Below are 22,983 nucleotides of genomic sequence, written 5' to 3'. Positions count from 1 at the left end.
GCATCAACGTTCAAGTGAGCAGACTGAGAATGTTACATCCTCAGGTTAACCTGAACTCAAACTTCAAAGAACAAGTGTAAAATAGGCTGCGTTATGGAGATTCATATTAAATCACCACTACTATCCTTTGCCCTACGGTGGACGCCAAACTGTTTACCCTTAAAAATGAGTAACAATTGAATTTGTACGCGGTTTAAAGCACACGTTATTTGATTTAATACGAATAATCAAAAATAGTAAATAATTAAATTAAAGAGAGAACAAATTATCAAACCAATCGCGACGGAACAATCAAGCCTGGTTTTAAATTAAACACTAAAGAACACTTTGAATAATAGCTAGAAGACAAAAATGAATTTTTATTGCTTTGATGTGCGTGTCAATAGTGGTTTAAAATGAAAAAATTTCTCCCCTTTATATAGTAGGGGAATTTCAATCCTAGTACAAGTCTAAGCAAGGTAAAAATCTTCTTTTTTCGACAAATGTCTATCCGCAGCTGATATCGGAAGAAATTGCACCGTAATGTCCAGTTGAGGGCGGATATTACGGCTCCTGCTCGTCATGCTCAACCGTTTCTCTTTTCCCTTGATCTCGAAACTTTAGTTGGTCCGGATCCGTTGTTTAGCTGTGCTCAATCCCAGATGCACCGTTCATCCCCCCGTGCTCCAAAACGAGGGACCTCACCCTTCGGCTTCGCTCAAGGCTGTGTCAGATCATGCTTCCCTCTCATTTGTTTATCGGGGAATCAGGGGTAACATTATCCCCAATTTTACCTGTACATAATACTATTAGTTCATTTTAATCAGTTTAGATATATTACTGTATAGGTCACTAGTACCATTTATTATGGATGGTTACTTATATTACTCTTTTTAGGTGACCCAATGATGAAAATAAATTCTTTTATATCGAAATTGTATATGCTCTAGATAAATCCTTCAACAAAAATCTTCAAGAAATAACTCGACTCTGAAAAAAGGTGCATCAACGAAATTGATTATTGGTAACAAAGTACATCACTAGGAGTTGGAGACAAGTGCTTCAACAAAACTAAAAGTTGGAGAGAAGTGCTTCGATACGACAATAAAAAAGGTCAGATGTATACACATTTGAATTGCGGGAGAATGTGGGAGTATTTCAATCCTTCAGACTCCGTTTGTCTTTTTATAAAAATCAAATGTATTCTTCGATACTTCCTGCATTCTATATTTAAAATATTATCCATTATAAATTTATGTTATCTGTGAAATAAAACACCTTTGAAATAAACGGTTGACACGCACATCAAAGCAATAAAAGTTTATTTTTATCTTCTAACTATTATTTAAAGTGTTCTTCAGTGTTTAACTTAAAACCAGGCTTAATTGTTCCGTCGCAATTGGTTTGATCGTTTATTCTCTTTTTAATTTAATTATTTGTTGTTTTTAGATTATTCATATTAAATAAAATCACGTGTCCTTTGAACAGCATACAAATTCAATTGTTACTCATTTTTAAGGGTAAACAAGTATAAAAATAAATTTATACTCTCAATGTATATAAGTTAAATCCTATTATATGTCCTCGTAAGCAAAATGCTTGCTCTATTTATGATCTTGCATATGACAGGTAGGGTTTATATTAAGATCACTGATTTATAATTAACACTGATTACTCCTAGGTTGATCTCATTTTAGGAACATAATTATATATGACAAAGAGCAAAATCTAGAAAAAGAACCTAGAAATTCTATCTAAGTGGGATCAGAAAAAACTGAATCTGCTAATCTAGAACCGTGCTAATTAGTGCTTATAAGAATAGTAACACCAGCTTATTACTTTTTTTAATAGTAGGTTTCGGGTATTAGCCCTAAGGATTTATCCAACCTCACTCTCTCCCTCTCAGTAGGAAGCAAGATAGTGGCATGGAGAGCTAAGTCCACAAACCGAGTCTCGTACTGGGTAACAATCATGCCACCCTGCTGAAGTCGCTCAAACTGCCTGCGGTACTCCTCTCTCGGGGTGACAGGGATGAACTTCTCTAGAAATAGTTGTGAGAACTGATCCCATGTAAATGCAGGCGACCCAGCTGATCTAGTCAACATATAACCTCTCCACCATCTCCGGGCGGAACTAGTCTTCTGAAATGCTGCAAAATCGACCCCATTAGTCTCAACTATACATAATGCGCAAAACCTCGTGGCAACGGTCCAGAAAATCCTGTGGGTCCTTAGAAGATGAACCACTAAAATGAAGGAAAGAGCTTGGTGAACTTATCCAACCTCAACATAGCCTCAGAAGACAAAGCGGGCCTATCACCGGCTTGTGCCGCAACAACCAGCTGAACTATCCCAACTAGCGGGGTTGCTGGAGTCTTATACATGGGAGCCATATGCTCCGAGGTGTGAGTAGTGGGAGTCTGTGCTCCTCCCCCAGCCCGAGAGATGGCTGGTGCCACCGGGAAGGTACCAATCTGGTCCACACTCTCCATAAGGCCCACCAAACGGACTAGAGCATCCTGAAACACTAGAGTGACTATGAACCCCTCCGGGACCTGAGGTGGTCCGACGGGTACATTCTGAGCTGGAACCTCCTCCTCAAAATCCACCTGAGACTCCACTGCGGGTGTTGCTGCTCAGGCTCTAGGTTGAGGCCTGCCTCTACCTCGGCCTCGACCTTTGCCCCAAGTAGGAGCTGCCACTGGGGGCTCCAGTTGCTGTCCAGCTGTAGATGCAGTGCTTGTTCTCGCCATTTGTGTGAGAACAAGAGCAGAAGAGTTCAATCATCTCTGATAGGATAAAATTGCACGACAGAGAAGAGTAGAAGTGAAATTTTTCCTAAACTCCATAGCCTTTTGAAGATAAGTACATACGACTCAGTACCGATCCTTCAGACTCTACTAAGCTTGCTCGTGACTTGTTAGACCTAAGTAACCTAGTGCTCTGATACCAACTTGTCACGACCCGGAATTCGCACCCTCGGGACCATGATGGCGCCTAACATTTCACTTGCAAGGCAAGCAACGTTAGCTAAGTTTTAAGACATTTTTAAATAAATAAAATTTAACTGATGTCAATTACTGAAATAACTGAGTTAAAACTGAAATAAAGTGCGAAAAGCCATAACAACTAAAATCTCTAAATACAACCCCGAATCTGGTGTCACAAGTGCACGAGCTACTAGAATAATACAGATAAAGGTCTGAATGAAGGTAAAGCTTTCTGAACGAAAATACACAACTAAGATAAAGTAGAAAGGGACTCCAGGGCCACGAACATCGAGCAGTTGTACCTCAAGTATTCGTACCGATAGTCAACCCGAGCAATCTACTGACCACCGCTGGGACCGACTCCAAAATCTTCACAAGAAGTGTAGAGTGTAGTATGAGTACAACCGACCCCATGTACTCTATAAGTGTCAAGCTAACCTCGACGAAGTAGTGATGAGGCTAAGGTGGATCACCTACAATAACCTGTACGCAGTATAAAAATAATGACAGGAAAGGAAAATATGGACAAATAATGCAGTTAACTCATGAAAATAACTCAATCCTCGAAAACCAGTAAATACAGATATACCAAATCCTTAGAGTCTCGTACGAAAGCACCGAAGCCAACACAATTCAACAAGGAACACAAAACACATAAAATGTTGCGGCATGCAACCCGATCCCACCGTACAACACGATCCTCCCATATTCCACCATGTAAATATCAATAATAATAAGTAAACATATGTTGCGGCGCGCAACCTGATCCCACCATATAATCAAAGTAAATATCATAATCCTCCCTTATTTCACCAAATCAATCCACCCTTATTTCACCTGTTGTGGCGCGCAACCCGATCCCACCATATCAATAGAAATCCTCCCTTATTCCACCTGTTGCGGCATGCAACCCAATCCATAAATAAATCAATAAATGAAATCAATTTAACAACTCGAATCACAAGAAACTCTACGATTAACGAATATGAAAGCTACAAATCAAGAAGTAATCTCGTACTGAATCATAAAAGGCTATAATTAATACTGAGCAACAAGTCAAGTCAAATATATGACAGTTAAAAGGTATAAGACAATTGAGGCAAGTAGAATTAAGCATGGAAGCATGGAAGATATCAACATTTTTAATGCGAGAAAAATAAATAACAAGTAGCAAGTTAAGTCATATCAATCAATTAAGGCATGTAAAAATCAAGATATGGAATGATATAATTAATTAAATATGGGTAGATATGAAAACAAGTAATTGACGGCGTATATACACTCGTCACTTCGCATATACGCCGCTACACATGAAATTTACATAGCACATAGCTCAAGGGTCCCTATTCGCTCAAATCAAGGTTAGACCCAACACTTACCTTACTCTGCAATCAATTCAAAGTCCAACCACGGCATTGCCTTTCAAACAAGCCTCCAAACCAACCAAATCTAACAAATTATTGACCAAACGATTCAAAATAAGCTTTAGAAACTACTCACGAATGAAAGAGGTTCAATTTAGATCATTATTGAAAAAGTCAACTCCGGGCTCGCTTGGTCAAAACCTGAGATTTGGACCAAAATCTGATTACCCATTCACCCCAAAGCCCAGTTATGTACTTTCTTTACAATTTCGACCTCAATTCGAGGTCTAAATTCCAAATTTATAAAAATTTCTAATTCTATCCAAGTCCCTAATTTCTACCATGAAAATCCTAGATTTGATGTTGACAACTTATGAAATGTAATAGATAATTGAAAGAAAGTAGATTAAAGTCACTTACCAATGAATCTAGGATGAAAATCTCTTGGGAAAATCGCCTCTAGGGTGTTTAGGGTTGAGAGTTTGAAAGAAATGAGCTAAACCCTGTTTTTCCCCTCTTTTGTCTAGGCGCAAATGTCGCAATTGCGACCTGGGGTTCGCAATTCAATTGCGAACCCCACAAATGCGAGAATTGTTTCGCAAATGCGAAGATTACCCATCTCTGCTACCATTGCAAATGCGATGGTCGCAAATGCGAACTTGGACTTTCGCAATTGCGACCACTTTGATCGCAAATGAGAACCATCCCCTCCCTAGTACTACTTCGCAAATGCGAACTACTTGTTCGCAAATGCAAACCTGACTGAGACCATGAACGTTCGCAAATGCGAACACTGATCTCACAATTGCGTTAGAGACCTGCACCAGACACAGATTTCATCAGCTATTTTCCTAAGTCCAAAACTACTCTGAAGCCTATCCGAAACTCACCCTAGATCTCGGGAAACTAAACATGCACACAAGTATAATAATATCATACGAACTCGCTCGCGCGATCAAAACTCAAAAATAACACCTAGAACTACGAATCGGTCACCAAAACGAATGAAATTTTCAATGAAACTTAAGAACATGCAATTTCTTAACCGGACGTCCGAATCACGTCAAATCAACTCCGTTTTGCACCAAATTTTGCAAACAAGTCATAAATACTGTAATGAACATATACCAAGTTCCGGAACTGAAATCCGGACCCAGTAGCAACAAAGTCAAACTACAATCAAACTTGGAATTTCTTTAAACATTTTAACTTCTAGTTTTCAACAAATGGCGATAATTCAAGCTAGGGACTTCCAAATTCGATTCCAAGCATACACCCAAGTTCTAAATCACGATACGCACGCAATCGAGAAAGGCTAAAGGGAGCTAATCGAGGTTTCAAAATACAGAATTGCGGGTTAAAACTATAAATAACCTATCGGGTCATCACAAATATTTATTACACAAGGCCCTTATTATTTACAAGTCCCTAATCTAGAATTTTCTACATAGCTAAAATCTCTTAAGGACTTTTCTAGCAATTTCATAGGGTTCTAAGGTCTTCCATGAGATATCTGCACATATCTCTAGAACATTCCCACATGTGTCGGTCCATTTTATATGTAAGCTTTTCATATAGCAAAAATATATGTCAAATAATACCTACGTGGCATGATGATATTACGGGTCATGACGACTAATAGTGTAACAATAAATTTATATTCTCAATGTATATAAGTTAAATCTTATTATATGTCCTCATAAGTAAAATGCTTGCTCTATTTATGATCTTGCAGATGTGACAGGTAGGGTTTAAATTAAGATCCACTGATTTATAATTGACACTGATTACTCCTAAATTGATCTCATTTTAGGAACATAAATAGATATGACAAAGACCAAAATGTAGAAAAAGAAGAAAAAAGATTCCAGAAAATCTAAGTGGGATTAGAAAAACCTGAATCTACCAATCTAGAACCGTGCTAATTAGTGCTCATAAGCATAGATAACACCAGCTTATTATTTTTTCTTTATAGTAGGTTTGGGGTATTAGCCCTTAGGATTTCATGAATAAAAAATTCAGAACGAAATCAAGGAGATCCTCTTGTCTAACCCCACAGATTGTGTCTAAATTAACCTACAATTGAGTAGGGTTTCTTTCCATAGATATGTACCACAAGATAAAAGTCTTGCTTTATTAAAATGTAACAAGTTCTTCTCAAATTCATTTATATAGCATATTCTCTAGGGCTTGATGAAACATTATCATTGAAAACTCATGTCACACCCAACTATTCACAATTAAGTTCAAGTAAGTTGAATTACTTTTATTTATCTCTTTAAAAAATTACTACTTTCTTTAAATAGAAATATATTCATTCTTCAAAATATATAAAGTAATTTTTATGAATAATAATCTTAGATAAGTTATATATTTTATACATAAAGTTTTTCAAAAATTATAATATAACTGGAGAAAGGTCATTTTGTTCTCAAACTTCGTAACATTGTTCTACTTATTTTCTCCATGTTCTTTGCACATTTGCATTTGAGCTCTTGTGGGACCCAGTGGCCAATAATCTCCACTCTTCTACTAGAAAACGATGAAATCTGGGAAACAAAAGTCATAGATTCTTATATTATTCTGCTCCTATTTATCATATCTTACTTTATGTCATTATTAACATGATTAAATAATCTTTATATTAGTTGTAAATATTTTATACATAAAGTAATTAAAAAACAAATTTGCTTTGTAGTTTAACATATATTCTAGGACTAGTTCGTTCATTGGACCCAATAAATCCCATAATATGAATGTGGACCTCTTATCATATGTTCTAACTATATATTGGCATGCGTACCGTGTCCTGCTTAGGCCAACTGGAATATAAATGTCTCTGTTGTGTTCAGTTGCTTTCCATCTTTCTTGCATTGCTTTAATTTCGTTTTTTTAACTGTAGAGGTATAAAGTATCCTACTGTTTGGAAATATGTCAAGAAGGAATAAATTAATGTTCTTGATAAGCAGTGTCTAACTGCGGCAGATTCGACCGAACTACTACTTCAGGATCGAATTTTATACATATATTCCAGGATCGAAGTTAGATTTTACATTTCAAAATTTACGGTCTTACTTCAGCATTCACAGCGTCTAAATTCTAAATTTGTTATGGCTTATAAGACTGACCTACAACTCTTTTGACCATTCTTGAGAGTTGAGACTAATTTCATCTGAAAATTAAAAATGTCGGAGGTGATGATAAGATTTCATTATGCTTCTCTGGCAGTAATCTAACAAATATCTCAGGAAAAATCCATATTGTAATTGAAAGGGCATTTTGGTCAAAGAACATTGATCAATTAGATGAGAAAATTTATTTAGTGTTCCTTGCACAATATTATGGATAAACAAGATTAACATTTTAAAGTGATAATGTTTATTTTTGTAAGTTTCACAGCCCAAGTATCAATTGGCTGAATTGCACTGCAATTTGCAAAGGAAATGTTTAGACCAATTTGTATAATATATGGTTTAATATATAATCATTCTTTTAGATAGGAACTAAAACAACTTTTCCATTACCTTTTTACTATCGTTATCACATTATGAACTAATTGACACGATTTTTTCTCAAAAGAATCATAATTTTAACACCTGCAATTAATTGTATTACATAAAATATTTCATTAAAAAATCATTACTTGAAATAATTTTTTTTTTGTTTCAATGATTGGTTACTCTGGTTGGAGTCATATTGTGGGACATGAAAGAAATTAAAGGGGCCAACAGAGCAAAAAGTTCTGCTTGATTGCCAACAAAAGCATGAAACGTATGCTATTATAACCGAAAAGTGCTATACAATAAATTAAGAGCCACATATCATTTTTATGAAGTCACTGTTCTTTATCCAGAATCTCATGCATGGACCATAAGGTACTGTTGGGAAAAGATAGATTAAATTTAAGGCATAAATATTAAATACAGTCATAGGTTCTAATATATACTATCTTGAATTGATGAAAATTGCTGCTTTGGCCAGAGTTGCTAATTTTTTAATCTCTCGTATAATAATACTCGTTCGAACCTGATTACCCTAAAAACGGATAACAATTAAATTTTAAGTGATTTTAAGGATATACGGATTAATTTAATACAAATAATAAATTACATTAGATTAAACAAATAAGGGACGTGATTAATTGTCAAACCAATAAGGAGAGCGATCTCGGATTCAGTAACAACTTGATGAAATTGCCTGCCTTCGATTCTAAGCTTATAATAATAAAGAACTGGTGAAGTAAAGCAAGAACTTTGAATAATAGAGAAAATAAGAATGTATTGTCTTGATATGCATGTTACAATGGGATCCTAATGAATAGTTAGACTCCCCTTTATATAGTATGGGAGTTTTACCTTTAGTAAAATTCCATAAAAGGTAAAAATCTTTCGTTTTACTAATCACTGATTTTCTACGATATGTGCCAAGATTCACACCTTCATATCCGGCTGGGCACGAATATCACGGTCCTTTGTTAGTCATGCTCGATTAGCTGGTAATGTTCTCCGAAGTTTTGGGATTTGAATCGGTCCTGGGGTACGTGGTCCCGATTCCTCCGAGGGCAGGTGTTTTGGCCGGACCCTGACTCGAGGGAGTCCTTGCTCCGATTTCGATTCCTTACGGTCATGTCTTTGCTCCATTTACTTCATCGAGAACCGAGGTGTCCCACGGGTTCGGTCTCACCCGTATACATAACCATTATCTCAAAATTTGGATGAGTTCTCTCGAACTAGCTCGGTATCCAGTGTAATTTTACGGCTGGTTAATTAACATTTACTTTATTGGGCCTGAGTCATTAAATTATTTGGGGGATTTGCATCTATACCCGCTTTTTGGGTCACGTTTTAACTTGTGCCCGCTTTGCAAAAAAAATTGCAAGGGTACCACTTTTTCGCGTAACTTCAGCATACGGGGCTGAAGTAGCAAAGGCAATCACGCAAAACTTCAGCATTCTAGTAGACGGGCCTGAAGTAGCAAGTGTGCTGAACCAAGTGTGCTGAAGTTTTTGTTTGTATTGCTGAACTTAAGCATAGTAGCTGAAGTTTTGTTCTCTATTTGCTGAAGTTTTTGTTTGTAATTGCTGAACTTAAGCATAGTAGCTGAAGTTTTGTTCTCTATTTGCTGAAGTTTTTGTTTGTAATTGCACTAAACAAGCTGAAGTTTTTTGTCCTAGATTACTAGTTGTCATTAAGCTTTTTCAAAAACTTCAGCAGAAGATGCTGAAGTTATTTAGTTCATTATAAAAATTTCAGCACTAAATAAGCTGAAGTTTTTTTGTCCTGGATAAGCTTTTTCAAAAACTTCGGCAGAAGATGCTGAAGTTATTTAGTTCATTTGTAAAAACTTCAGCACTAAATAAGCTAAAGTTTTTTTGTCCTGGATTCATTAGTTTTGTCATAAAGCTTGTTAAAAAACTTCAGCAGATAGTTTTGTCATAAAGCTTGTTAAAAAACTTCAGCAGAAGATGCTGAAGTTATTTAGTTCATTTGTAAAAACTTCAGCACTAAGTTTTTTTGTCCTGGATTCATTAGTTTTGTTATAATCAGACTACTATAAAATAATCAGATTGCCAACAATATCTAAATCATAAAATTTTGGAAACAAATAAACGTGAAAAGAACGGAATTATCATGAAAAGAATCACTAAGTGTGACCTTAAACTTCCCGTACGTGAAAATATTCACAAATTATTGTCTACTAACTTACGTAATTATTTTATAATTTGTTTTTAAATAATCTGATAAACATACTTTTGGCAATCATCCCATGAACTGAAGTTTCATAGCAGCACCAACAGCAGCAGAAGAAAGAAGAAGAAGAAGAAGAAGAAGAAGAAGAAGAAGAAGAAGAACAAGAAAACGAAGGAGGAGAAGGAGGAGGAGAAAGGGGGCTGAAATTGTTTAAAAAGTGGGTACAAGTTAAAACTTTTAAAAAAAAAATGGGTATAGGTTAAATGGGGGCGACCAAATAGGGCGCCCCGTGCAATTTTTACCAATTATTTTTGTAACCAAAAGAATAATACAACTTTGTCTTACAATTACATAAAGTCACTAAACTGTTTTCTTGCATAAAAGAATTACTTCATTTTGCCCAAGTATACAAGATATTTTATAACCAAAGAATCATTCAACTTTGCTTAAGTATTATATAAAATGTCTATTCTGTTTCCTCCTAATGACTCTTTGTAATACTTAGGCAAAGTTTGAATAATTTTTTGGTTATAAAATAAGTTTAGTGACTTTAATGATACTTAAGTAAAATTGAGTGATTTTTTACGACATACTTAATAATTTTAGTACAATAAAATAAAAATTGAGTGATCATCCATTAAATTAACTCTTGGATATCCTCTGGCAATGAATTTTCCTATTGCTTCTCTTCTTAGTTTCAAGTAAGAAGAAAATATGAAGACTTTGGAACAACTTTTATTTACCAAATTGCACATAAGCTTTGAACTTAGAAGTAGACTTTGTCTTTATTCAATATGCTTGAAATCATTATGACAAATTAAGAAACAATATTCTTCTTTTGTCTCACTCGCAAGTATATATTAGGGAAAATTTAGCACATATAAAAGTATTTTGACAAACATATTTTTTTCCATTAATAAAAATGTAATCGCCCTAAACTTTTTTATCTTGTCATCACCCTATAATTTTTATCTTGTTTCTAATTAGGGATTTCTTTTTTTCCGTACAAGAATAAAGATTGCACCCTAAACTTATGTTAATCATTGCACATGATGGTATTTGTGATTAGCATATTATTAAGCTTACAACTAATGATTATGTTGAACTAATGTGAGTTCATAACCAAAAGATTGCCGGTTAAACTCCTACATGTATATGATAAAATTGAGGTACTCACCGCTTTTCGTTAAAGGAAAATTTCGTATATCTTGATTGGGCGTCGCCAAACTTTACAAATTCCATTCCCATCACACTTCAAACAATTATTATTATCTCTATCTTATTTTATGTGAATGTTAACTGGACACAAAATTTAAAGAATTAAAGGAGATTTTTGACATGCAATCCAAATGTGTAAAATATCAGAATTATCCTTGGTGGTGAGAATTTTTGTTTTTATCTTTTTCTCCTTAATTATAAAGAGAATGAATATTCATATCAAACACGTCATTTTTTTTCATTTTTTTTAACAGACCAAAAAAAAATGCTTCACATAAATTAAGTTTCTAGCAAAAATACTAAATGAACAAAAACTGATAACAATGCATAATACTGTGAGCAAAAATATTACTCCTTCTAGTTCACTTTAATTGATTTTTTAGCTATTTTCAAACTTATTAAGAAATTCAATCTTTTAATATTAATTAACAATAAAATAGGTCGTAATAATATCAATTTGTTCGTTGAAAATATAATAAAATACTCCTAGGCTATTTACTTCAGGGATAATTGTATTAAAAAAAAAGTTAATTCATTTTTGATAGCTAAAAAAATCAAATATTATGGACCATTAAACTGAACCGAAGGAAGTACGTGACAGCGTGAGTCATGGTGCTCAAAGTTATTCAACACTAGACTAATGAAATATAAGTTGATATGTGCAATTAAACTGATTAGGATATCGCTATTATCACTAATGTTTACCCTAAAATCGGATAACAATTGAATTTATACGCGATTTTAAGGATACGTGATATAACTTGGTTACAAATTAAGAAGAATAAATTAATATTGGGATTGACGATAAAAGAATAAATGCAAACCACACAAATTGAATAGTTTTGGCCCTCGAGTTCAGTAACTCTTGAACCAAAAAATGTTTCAACTAACTTGTGAACAGAGTAACAAGATAATGAAACCTAGAAAATGACAGTATATTGCTTTGTATTGCGTAAATTATTAAAATTTAGTGCATAGCCGTCGCAGCGGAAATTGAACAAGGAACGTACTTTCAACCATAGTTGTTCAAGTGTTGTAGAGTCGCCTTGAAAAGCTGTGACGAAAAAATCTAGGAGCCTTCTAGCCTATGCCTATCGTAGGATGCCAGACTGATGGAGTCACAAGCGTATTTATAGGTAGGCGAGGGACTCTTAGGCAAATACTTTAGCCCTATGGACTTCACCATAAATTATAATTACCCTAAGGACTCCTAATATATGGTAATTTCTTTCCATCAAGGAAACTACCATATATGCATAACTACAGAATATTATCTGATATATTATTTCCTTTGGGAGACAAGGTAAATAATTTATTACCTTATATGTGAGCCACACTAGAAGTCTCTAGAAGAGACGGTAATTTCTAACATTCTCCCACTTGACCCACATATTAAAATCAGATAATCATTTATGAGAGATAAACATATAATATGGCCATAGACTTTATCACTCAACTAAAAGTTATGCAACAATTACTTTAACTAAAACATATCATTACATGAATCATGGCGGTCATGCTCTTAAACAAACAATTTCTTCCATGTATTACTATGTACAATATGTTCTAATAAAGTGTTAACAACTTTATGAATGAACTTAATATAAGTCATTCAGAGTCGAACTTCATTGATCCAATGATCACAAAATAATACATGAAAAATCAAGTGTGCACTGTCATGTATATCAAAAATGAACTTAATGTCTAGACAAACTATTAGAGAATAAAGCAAGGCTAAATTGAGCTGCCAAGACCCATATGGGTTACATTATCTTTGAAAATATTAGCCGGCAGACCTTTAGCCATAGGATCAGCAATCATCAAAGTAGTACAAATATGCTCAAAACTCACATCTTGCTTCTTCACATAGTCTCTAACCATCAAGTACTTTATGTCGATGTGCTTGCTTCGGCTGCCACTTTTATTATTCTTAGAAAAGAATACTGCAGCTGAACTATCACAGAAGATTCTTAATGGCCTTGAAATGGAATCTACAATCCTAAGCCCGGAAATAAAGTTTTTCAACCATAACGCATGTGATGTAGCTTTATAGCATACTATAAATTCAGCTTTCATTGTGGATGTTGCAACAATGGTCTGCTTGACACTTCTCCAAGACACAGCACCTCCAGCAAGAAGGAAAAATGTATCCTGAAATAGAGTTACCAGTGTCTTTGCATCCACCCAGATCAGAGTCTGAATATCCAATCACCTCCAATGAGTCAGAGTATTTGTACGTGAGCTTAAAATTCTTGGTTCCGTGCAAATATCTCAAGACCCTTTTACCAGCTTTCCAATGGTCAAGACCAGGGTTACTTTGATATCTGCCAAGCATTCTAACCGGAAAAGCAATATCAGGTCTAGTACAGACTTGTGCATACATAAGGCTCCCAACAAGTGAAGCATAGGGAATATCTTTCATTTGCTCCTTTTCCAAAGCATTTTGTGGACATTGATTCAATGAGAATTTGTCACCTTTAATTATGGGTGCTACTATAGGTGAACAGTTCTTCATCCCGAATCTTTCAAGAATTCTTTCAATGTAAGCCTTTTGAGACAGTCCAAGTAATCTTTGGGATCTGTCTCTGTGAATCTCTATGCCAATGACATAAGAGGCTTCACCCATATCCTTCATCTCAAAATTCTGGATAAGGAACTGTTTAGTCTCGTGCAACAATCCTAAATCACTACTTGCAAGCAAAATATCATCCACATATAGGACTAGAAAAATATATTTGCTCCCACTTATCTTAAGGTATATACATTGATCAATGATGTTCTCCGTAAATCCAAATGAAGAAACAACATTATGAAATTTAATATACCATTGGCGGGAAGCCTGCTTTAGCCCATAAATGGATTTATTTAACTTGCAAACAAGGTGACTTTTGTCCTTATCACAAAATCCTTCAGGTTAACGCATGTATACCTCCTCTTCAAGATCTCCATTCAGGAAAGCTGTTTTCACATCCATTTGATGTAACTCTAAATCAAAATGAGCTACTAATGCCATGATTATTCTCAATGAATCCTTCTTTGATACTGGAGAGAAGGTTTCATGGTAATCAATGCCTTCCCTTTGTGTAAAACCCTTGGCTACAAGTCTAGCTTTATATCGTTCTATATTACCCGATGAATCTCTTTTAATTTTAAAGACCCACTTGGAACCTATGATAGAGGATCCCTTTAGTAATTCGACGAGATCCCAGACTTTGTTTTTAGCCATAGATTCTAACTCTTCTTTCATGGCATCATACTAAAGTGTGGAGTTTTCTCCACTCATGGCTTGTGAAAACGAGCATGGATCATCTTTTAGTCCAATATCATAATCAGACTCTTGGAGATATACAATATAGTCGCTAGAAATTGCTGATTTTCGAATTCTTGAGGATTTTCTCACTCCCACTGGTTCAGACATTTCTTCAGTGGGTTCAGGTAAAGCGGGTTGATCTTCATGTGGCTCCTAAAGCGGTGGTGGCTCTTGAACTTGTTGTTGTTCAGATAATTCATGAGAATTTTTCTGAGCAACATTCAAGTTCCCAATATATAAAGGTACCACAGGTGGTTCCCTTATTTCTTCCAATTCCATCCTTTGAGTCAAACCACTCCCATTCTCTTCATGTTCCTCAAGAAATTTAGCATTTCTAGCCTCAACAATTTTAGGATAATGAGAAGGACAATAAAACCTAAATCCCTTAGAGTTAACTGCATAGCCTATAAAATAACCGCTTATTGTTCTTTCATCTAACTTCTTTAGTTGTGGGTTATAAACCCTCATTTCAGTTAGACATCCCCAAATGTGTTAATGATTTAAACTAGGTTTCCATCCTTTCCATAACTCAAAAGGTGTCTTGGGGACAGCCTTAGATGGAACCTTATTTAAAATATACACAGTAGTTTTTAAGGCTTCACTCCATAAGAATAAAGGTAAACTTGATCTGCTAATCATGCTTCTTACTATGTCCATTAATGTCCGATTCCTTCTTTCTACCACACCATTTTGTTGTGGTGTTCCTGGCATGGTATATTGGGCAATTATACCTTCACTTTCAAGGAACTCAGCAAATGGACCCTTAACTTGTCCCTTATCTATGTACCTACAATAATATTCTCCACCCGTACCAGATCTTACAATTTTGATCTGAGCACCAGTTTGTTTCTCTACTTCTGTTTTGTAAACTTTAAAAGCATCAAGTGCTTCTGATTTATTAAGCAGAAAATAGAGATACATATATCTTGAATAATCATCAATGAACGACATAAAATATCTCTCACCATTCAAGCAAGGGGTAGGAAAAGGTCCACATATGTCTGTATGTATGATCTCAAGCAATTGAGAACTCCTTTTGGCACCTTTAATTGATTTGTTGGTCTGCTTACCCTTTATGCAGTCCACACAAGTCTCAAAGTCAGAAAAATCAAGAGCTTTTAGAACTCCATCTTTAACCAACCTTTTGACTCTATCAATAGAGATGTGTCCCAATCTCTTGTGCCAAAGACTCGATGAGTTCTCATTGATAATACATCGCTTAGTGCCAATTTCTTTTTCATGCAAAGTTAAAACATTGCATTCGAATGTGGGGTCTAGCTCAAGTTAATATAAATTTCCATTCAAATTTCCAAAACCAATAACTTTATTATCTTTCAAAAGTTTCACAGAAGGATAATGAAAATTCAAATCATATCCACTAATTGATAGTCTTGAAAGAGAAATTAAATTTCTAGAATATTCTGGAAAATAAAAAATATTTTCTAAATCTAAGTGAAAATCATCCTTCAAAATGAGCCTATAAGTCCCCACGCCTTCCACACGCGAACGCGTCCTATTGCCAGAATAGACGTATTGTTCACTTCCTATCGGCTTCCTCTGAGTTAGAAAGCCCTGCATTATTTTGGCAATGTGAATTGTAGCACCAAAATCAATCCACCATGTATTATCAGAAACTTCAGTAAAATTAGATTCATAACATACAAAGGTAAAATTACCTTTCTTCTCAAGCCATTTCTTGTATTTCAGGCAATCCTTCTTCCAGTGTCCCTTCTTCTTACAAAAACGACAAGCATCTTTGTCAAAGGTGCTTTTCTTCTTCAGGGAACATTTTTTCCCTTCTTTGCATTTCTATTACCATGAGTCACCATATTAACACTTTCAGGTGTCTCATGCTTTTCTTGAACACACATGGTCAAAAGTTCATTGATTGACCATTTATCCTTATGTGTGTTGTAAGAAATCTTGAACGGACCATATTCTGCAGGAAGGGAGTTGAGAATGAAATGCACCAGAAATGGTTCAGACATATCCACCTCAAAGGACTTGAGTTTAGCAGCAATGTCTCTCATCTCCATAATGTGCTCACGCACAGTACAACTTCTGTCGAAAGTCATACTTGAGAGCCTCTTCATAAGGGTGCTGGCCAATGCCTTGTCAGAGCTTGCGAATTGTTCATTAGTTGCCTTCATGTAAGCTTTGACCTTATCGCTATTAGGGATAGAACCCCTAATGCTTTGGCTTATGTGAGCTTTTATGAGTATTAAACTTAAGCGGTTAGATCACTCCCACGGCTCATAATTAGCCTTAGCAGCTGGCGTACTTGATTCCGTGGGAATAGGTGGTTCATCCATACGGAGTGCCAGGTCTAGATCCAGCACCCTAAAGTGAGAAGGACTTTCTCCTTCCATTCAACATAATTGTCACCGGAAAGCATTGGAATTCGAGCATTCTCATTAACAATAGCGGTAGGAAAAGCTGTAAATACTGCAAAATAAGGATAAACATACATAAGCTATGAAGTACAATCCATCAAAGGTGAATCGCGTAAAATACTGATTCTAAGTAAATTCCAGACCGGCAGACCCTCCTGTGGGCAAAGGTTGCAACCCATGCATAGAATTTACTTTACTTTATTAGACTAGTAAACCGAAACACATAGAAATTAACCCGTACATGTGGACATAAGATAATTTTCAACTTAAAGGTTTACTATCTTATTCCAATTAATCTCACCAAAATAGTTACCTCCATGTAGGGCCGAGTTACCATTTTAATGAGATAACTGGACTAAATAGATGTCATTGTAACTTTTAATCACTAAACTTTATGTGATTAAATAACTTAATTTCTTTTATATTAAGTACTCAAGATACTGTGGCCACTCCTAGTACATCCACATAAAAGAAAACTAAAGTGACATCTCAAAATAATTAACTATAATAAATCAACTTAAACAAGATGTTGATTAGCTTTTGAATGGGCATACTGGATATAACCATAGCGTTATATAATACTCCAAGGTAAATTCTTATAATTGATATTATAAGAACATAAAACAGTAGTATAGTCGTAAAACATAATTTTGTTTAAATTATGTAACTACTCCCTTTCTCACAATTTAAAGACAAAAACCAAACATATCAGGTAAAATATATGAGATGGGAACCTTCCGTGCTTTAAATAGAATCACGGGCTTTATAACGTACACAAACGTGATAACCAAAAGCATTTGTGATCATCATAACTTTTAGTGCTGCAACAAGGTACGAAAACTAATTGTAAGTACTAACTTGAACCAGACACTTCTACTATAAACACAATACATCTCATTATATTTTGGTTACCAATGAATTAAATATTCTTCTTAATTGATTAGAGAATATATATGAAACTCCATGATATTACAAATCGGCAAGGTAAACGTCAGAAATGACACAACTTGCAAAAACCATTATTAGAAAAATAGTGGTTGATATTATCACTTCAAAATAGGAAAGGACAAAATTAGAACTCAAGGTTTCAAGGATTGAACGAAAGTTCAATATTCTTTTAAAGTGATGTTCTGTGTTTGTGATGTATCAACGCCGACTAACATCGTTACATTACAATGCAAACCCAAAAACACATGATGCGACACGGATTCAAGTCTTAAGTTAAAATTTCGAACAACAGAACCATATCGAACTTCTAATGTGTCTTTCTTAAATACCACAGACGACACGCAAACAACAATCCGCCGGCAGATATACATAGAATTCAAATATGTTCGTAATCAAGAGCAATAAACACCGAACAACACGGCTAAAGGCAGGCTCTGATACCACATGTTAAAATTTAGTACATACCAGAGCCGTCGCAGCGAAAATTGAACAAGGAACGTACCTTCAGCCATAGTTGTTTAAGTGTTGTAGAGTCGCCTTGAAAAGCTGTGACGAAAAAATCTAGGAGCCTTCTAGCCAGTGCCTATCGTAGGATGCCAGACTGGTGGAGTCACAGGCGTATTTATAAGTAGGCTAGGGACTCTTAGGCAAATACTTTACCCTAGGGACTTCTCCATAAATTATAATTACCCTAGGGACTCCTAATATATGGTAATTTCTTTTCATCAAAGAAACTACCATATACGGATAACTACAGAATATTATCTGATATATTATTTTCTTTGGGAGACAAGGTAAATAATTTATTACCTTATATGTGGGCCACACTAGAAGTCTCTAGAAGAGACGGTAATTTCTAACATAAATACGATGTGTTTTACAAATAATCAGACCCTCTTTATATAGTAGGGGAGTCCTATTCTTGATACAATTCTATATGAGGTAAGAAATCTCATGATTAGCTAATTAGTCGGTCTCTTCTCGACATGTGCCGGGATTTTCGCCGTGATCCTCGCCCAATTGCGGATATTTCGACTTTCAGTTATTTGGCTCGGTATGTTTCCTTCGATCTTGCTCGATCTCTATCTTGCTCGGTCTCGATCTTGGCCGATCTCGATCTTGATCGATGTCTGGGTCATGAGCTCGACGATCTAACTTTGCACCATGGTTCGATATAACACGAGGTCAAACCTTGACCTATCGTATTCCAATTTTGATTAATCACACAAAAGGCAAGCCGGATTTTGACGGTATACAACTAACATTAAACAAAAAACACAGTTGAAAAGTATATAAAATACAACTAACAAAAACTTCAAAAGAAAATTAACACATCCATGTAGTCAAGTTTAAAGGAGAAAACACTCAAACAAATAAATTAAAGAAGTTGACAAGCAAAAAATGGCCATTGGGTCAGTTAAAGGAGAAAAAGTTGCAGCTTTCAAAATCCCAAGTCCAATACCACGCGTACTGTACATTCTGTCTGAAGTTCAAGTGTATAAGCAACTCAATCCCATTCGGCACGTGCCAATTCCCACAGACCACCTTTGCACACGTGCCAAGACAATTACGTCATTCAAACATCATCGCACGTGCCATGCAGTAACTCACGTGTCCACCCCCACAGTCAAAAAAGTTAATTTACCCCACCCCCTCCACCCTTGTAAAAAGTAAAAACTCACCCGTTCTCCGTACTGTTGTAGCTTAAATACTCACAACCACCATCCCCCTTCTCTACAAAACCTCCCTACAGCCATAAAAACCATAGCCTACACAAAGTACAGAAAAAATTAAATCAGAGCTATAACCATAGCTGTTTTTCTTCTCACTTTCTCTTTCTGTACGGATTTTTTTGTTTAATAAGGTTCTCTCTCAATTTTTTTCTTTATATAGTTGTATTAGGATCTATCTTTCTTCAACGTGAAATATTTGACTTGTTTCAATTTTCACCTCTAGTAACAACAACAAACAAGTCTTTGATTCCTCTTATCTTTTCTTTCTTCTTTTTTTCGCTGTTCATTTCACAAAATTCCACACATTTTTCAGCATCTGATTCTCAAAGCCTATTACCGAAAGTTCCAATAGATTGGTTTTTCTCCATTTTGTTGAAAATCAACAACTATGTTTCCCTGTTTCTAAAATTCTTATGTACGATATGTCTGATATATTTGGTTACGCAAACGAGTCGAATGGTAATTTTTCTTTCGTGGGGTCAAATTTTAGTAAAATTTCGATGAGTACGAGCAGTGATCATAGCCACAGCACAAGTTTTAGTCGGTTATCCTTCGAGCTTCCACCGAGCTCGCCGGAGCAGAATCCGACGTTGAAGCCTCACCGGTCGTCGGATTCTTGTTTTCAGGCGATACGTTCCGTCGGAAAGGGGTTGTGTTTTAGGGATTTTAGTCTCGTCCGGCAGATCGGCAGCGGAGATATCGGCAGAGTATACCTCTGCCGCCTCCGTAACGCTGCGGATGAGGCGGCGAAGGAGCGGCTTTACGCCATGAAGGTTGTGGATAATGAGGTTTTGGCTTTGAAGAAGAAGGTTGAAAGAGCTGAAACTGAGAGGAAAATTATTAAAATGTTGGACCATCCTTTTTTGCCTACGCTTTATGCTGAGTTTGAAGCTTCTCATTTTTCGTGTGTTGTTATGGAATACTGTTCTGGTGGTGATTTGCATTCCCTTAGACATAAACAACCCCATAAACGCTTCTCTCTCAACACTTCTAGGTACTTTTTACTCCCTCTCTCTCTAATTTTATATGTATATTTGTTTTTATACACATTGGGATATTTACTTCATTTTACTGGGTTTTTCTTGAATGGCTAAATCGAGAACTGATACATGCCATTAGATTGTTGTTTTCTCCACAACTTAGTTTTTTTCCTTGTTTCTTTAAGTCAAAAAGGACTTTTCTACTTGGTGATTTCTTTATACAAATCTTGTTCTTTTTGTTTCATTCTGCATTTGAGAAAAAAAAATCCCATATTTTTCATACATTCTTTTATTTTTCGGAAAATTAGCCGCAAATTTCTATTAATGAGAAATTTCCCGTTTTGGGTTTTTCTTGTTTCGGTCATTTCTCAACTCTCCAACGGGAACTTACTAAATCAGGGTCTTTTCCCTTATTTTATCAAATAAGCAATCAGTGACTTTTTTCTCTGTATTCTAAAAATGTGTTTTCTCACTTTTTTCCCAAGTTGAAATTTCAGTTAATTTTCCTATAAAATGGTGATTAATTTTTATTTTATTATATTTCTTTTTCTCTAGGTTTTACGCAGCCGAGGTTTTGGTAGCACTCGAGTATCTCCATATGTTGGGGATAATTTACAGGGACTTGAAGCCAGAAAATGTGTTGGTTAGATCGGACGGTCACATTATGCTCACGGACTTCGATTTATCCCTGTGCTCAGACTCAATCGCAGCCGTTGAATCACCTGACTTTGCATACGAATCGTCAACTTCACCTCCGCCATTTTTCTGCATATCCAACCGGCTGTTCCGGTCAAAAAAGGTACAATCGTTCTCAACCAACCGGTTGTTTGTGGCTGAACCGGTCACTGCCCGGTCATGTTCGTTTGTTGGGACCCACGAGTATGTGGCACCTGAGGTGGCATCCGGTAGGTCCCATGGAAATGCCGTGGACTGGTGGGCCCTGGGTATCTTCATTTACGAAATGATCTACGGGAGGACGCCATTTGCTGGTGCATCCAACGAAGCTACGCTGCGGAGCATTGTGAAGAAACCATTGACTTTCCCGACCAACGCACCTGCTACAACGAGTGAAGCGCACGCTCGGGACTTAATATCTGGGCTGTTGAACAAGGATCCGAATAGGAGACTCGGGTCGAAGCGTGGTGCGGCCGACGTCAAGACCCACCCGTTTTTCAAAGGTTTGAATTTTGCACTTATACGATCAGTGACGCCACCCTCAGCACCAGGAACTAGGACAGAGAAAACGATGTCGTCGCATTCTAGCAGTGTCAAGAAACAAACGGCGCCATTTGAGTACTTCTGACGACCAACAGATATATTGTATTGTTAGTTCAACTTGGCCAAATATTTTTCCCCTCAGATATTTTGGTCGACGTAGGAGTAGTAGTAGTAGGGTTCACAGAATGTGACTATTTAGTATTATTATATTGAAAAAGAAGAAGGAAATGTATATATAAAGTGACTTCCCATGCGGCAATGATACAAGGTTTCTTTTACATTATTGGGTCAGAAAACTTTTACTAGTTTCAGTAGGTTTCTAGTTAATATTGCATGCTTATCCGATCTTTTGACATGCCATTTGAATTTCAATAATCTAAATATTGTTAATAAAGAAGTAAGTTAACTTAATCGAAGGTTTAGACCTTTTTCTTTAAAGTTGAGAGCACTAAATAGAGAGACAGAGTAAAAGAACGTGTTTTAAAGTTTTTGAAAGAGTAATTAAGCAGAAGACAAAACCTTACTGGCCGCTGGTATAAGATGTCTGTCTTTATAAACTATACTTTATAACATAATTGAAATACTTCAATAAAGTCATTTGTTTTAGAAAGAATTACATGAAAATACACATGACTTCACACCATAACAAAAAATGGCTCATGTTTTTAAATTTTACCCGACCTAACCCATATTGTACATATTTTGAAAGCACTAGCAAATTCAAAATTTGTGTTCTTACAACCATTGCTTCTAAAAGCTATGGAGTTAAATCTGTGTTTTCACAACCATTGCTTTCACTCTCTCTTCTTCTCACATCTTCTACATATGCTTCAAGGGGCAGTATATTTTCTACTTCTCCTCTTATGTCACCTGGTTGCAATATAAGAAAATTGAAGAGTAGAAGTCCGCCATTGAAGACCTTTCAAAGCTTTGCTTTCGAAAATGTGTTTTTTTGAGTTTGTTAGTTGTTTGGATTGGGTATTGTTCTAATTAATTGAAAATATCAAAAGGAGTTCAAAATTTAAATTTGAAGTGATTTGGAGTAGATTTGAGTTAAATTTCAGAAAAGACGTAAGGAAGAAGACGAAGTTAGTTTTTTGTATAATTATGTATAATCTTGTATAATAGTGTATATGAGTGTAGAAACACACCTTATACACT

The 22,983-nt window shown here is 35.7% G+C and overlaps 1 protein-coding gene across 1 annotated transcript; it reads left to right on the top strand.

Moving 5' to 3' along the window:
- Positions 1 to 19,614: 19,614 nt before the first annotated feature.
- LOC109238989 (protein kinase PINOID) lies at positions 19,615 to 22,103 on the top strand. The gene is made up of 2 exons (XM_019405487.1): positions 19,615 to 20,618; positions 21,160 to 22,103. The coding sequence occupies exons 1-2, from the start codon at positions 20,038 to 20,040 to the stop codon at positions 21,905 to 21,907; spliced, it is 1,329 nt and encodes a 442-aa protein (XP_019261032.1). The 5' UTR covers positions 19,615 to 20,037; the 3' UTR covers positions 21,908 to 22,103.
- Positions 22,104 to 22,983: the final 880 nt, after the last annotated feature.

The sequence above is a fragment of the Nicotiana attenuata genome, unplaced genomic scaffold (assembly GCF_001879085.1).
Source record: "Nicotiana attenuata strain UT unplaced genomic scaffold, NIATTr2, whole genome shotgun sequence".
Lineage (NCBI taxonomy): Eukaryota > Viridiplantae > Streptophyta > Magnoliopsida > Solanales > Solanaceae > Nicotiana > Nicotiana attenuata.
The sequence above is the reverse complement of the archived record's forward strand: the minus strand, read 5'-3'. Positions and strand labels throughout refer to the sequence as shown.

Coding starts and splice junctions, on each gene's coding strand:
- LOC109238989 (XM_019405487.1), top strand. CDS start 20,038: ATGTACGATATGTCTGATATATTTGGTTACGCAAACGAGTCGAATGGT. Junction 20,619..21,159: donor TTCTCTCTCAACACTTCTAG/GTACTTTTTACT, acceptor CTTTTTCTCTAG/GTTTTACGCAGCCGAGGTTT.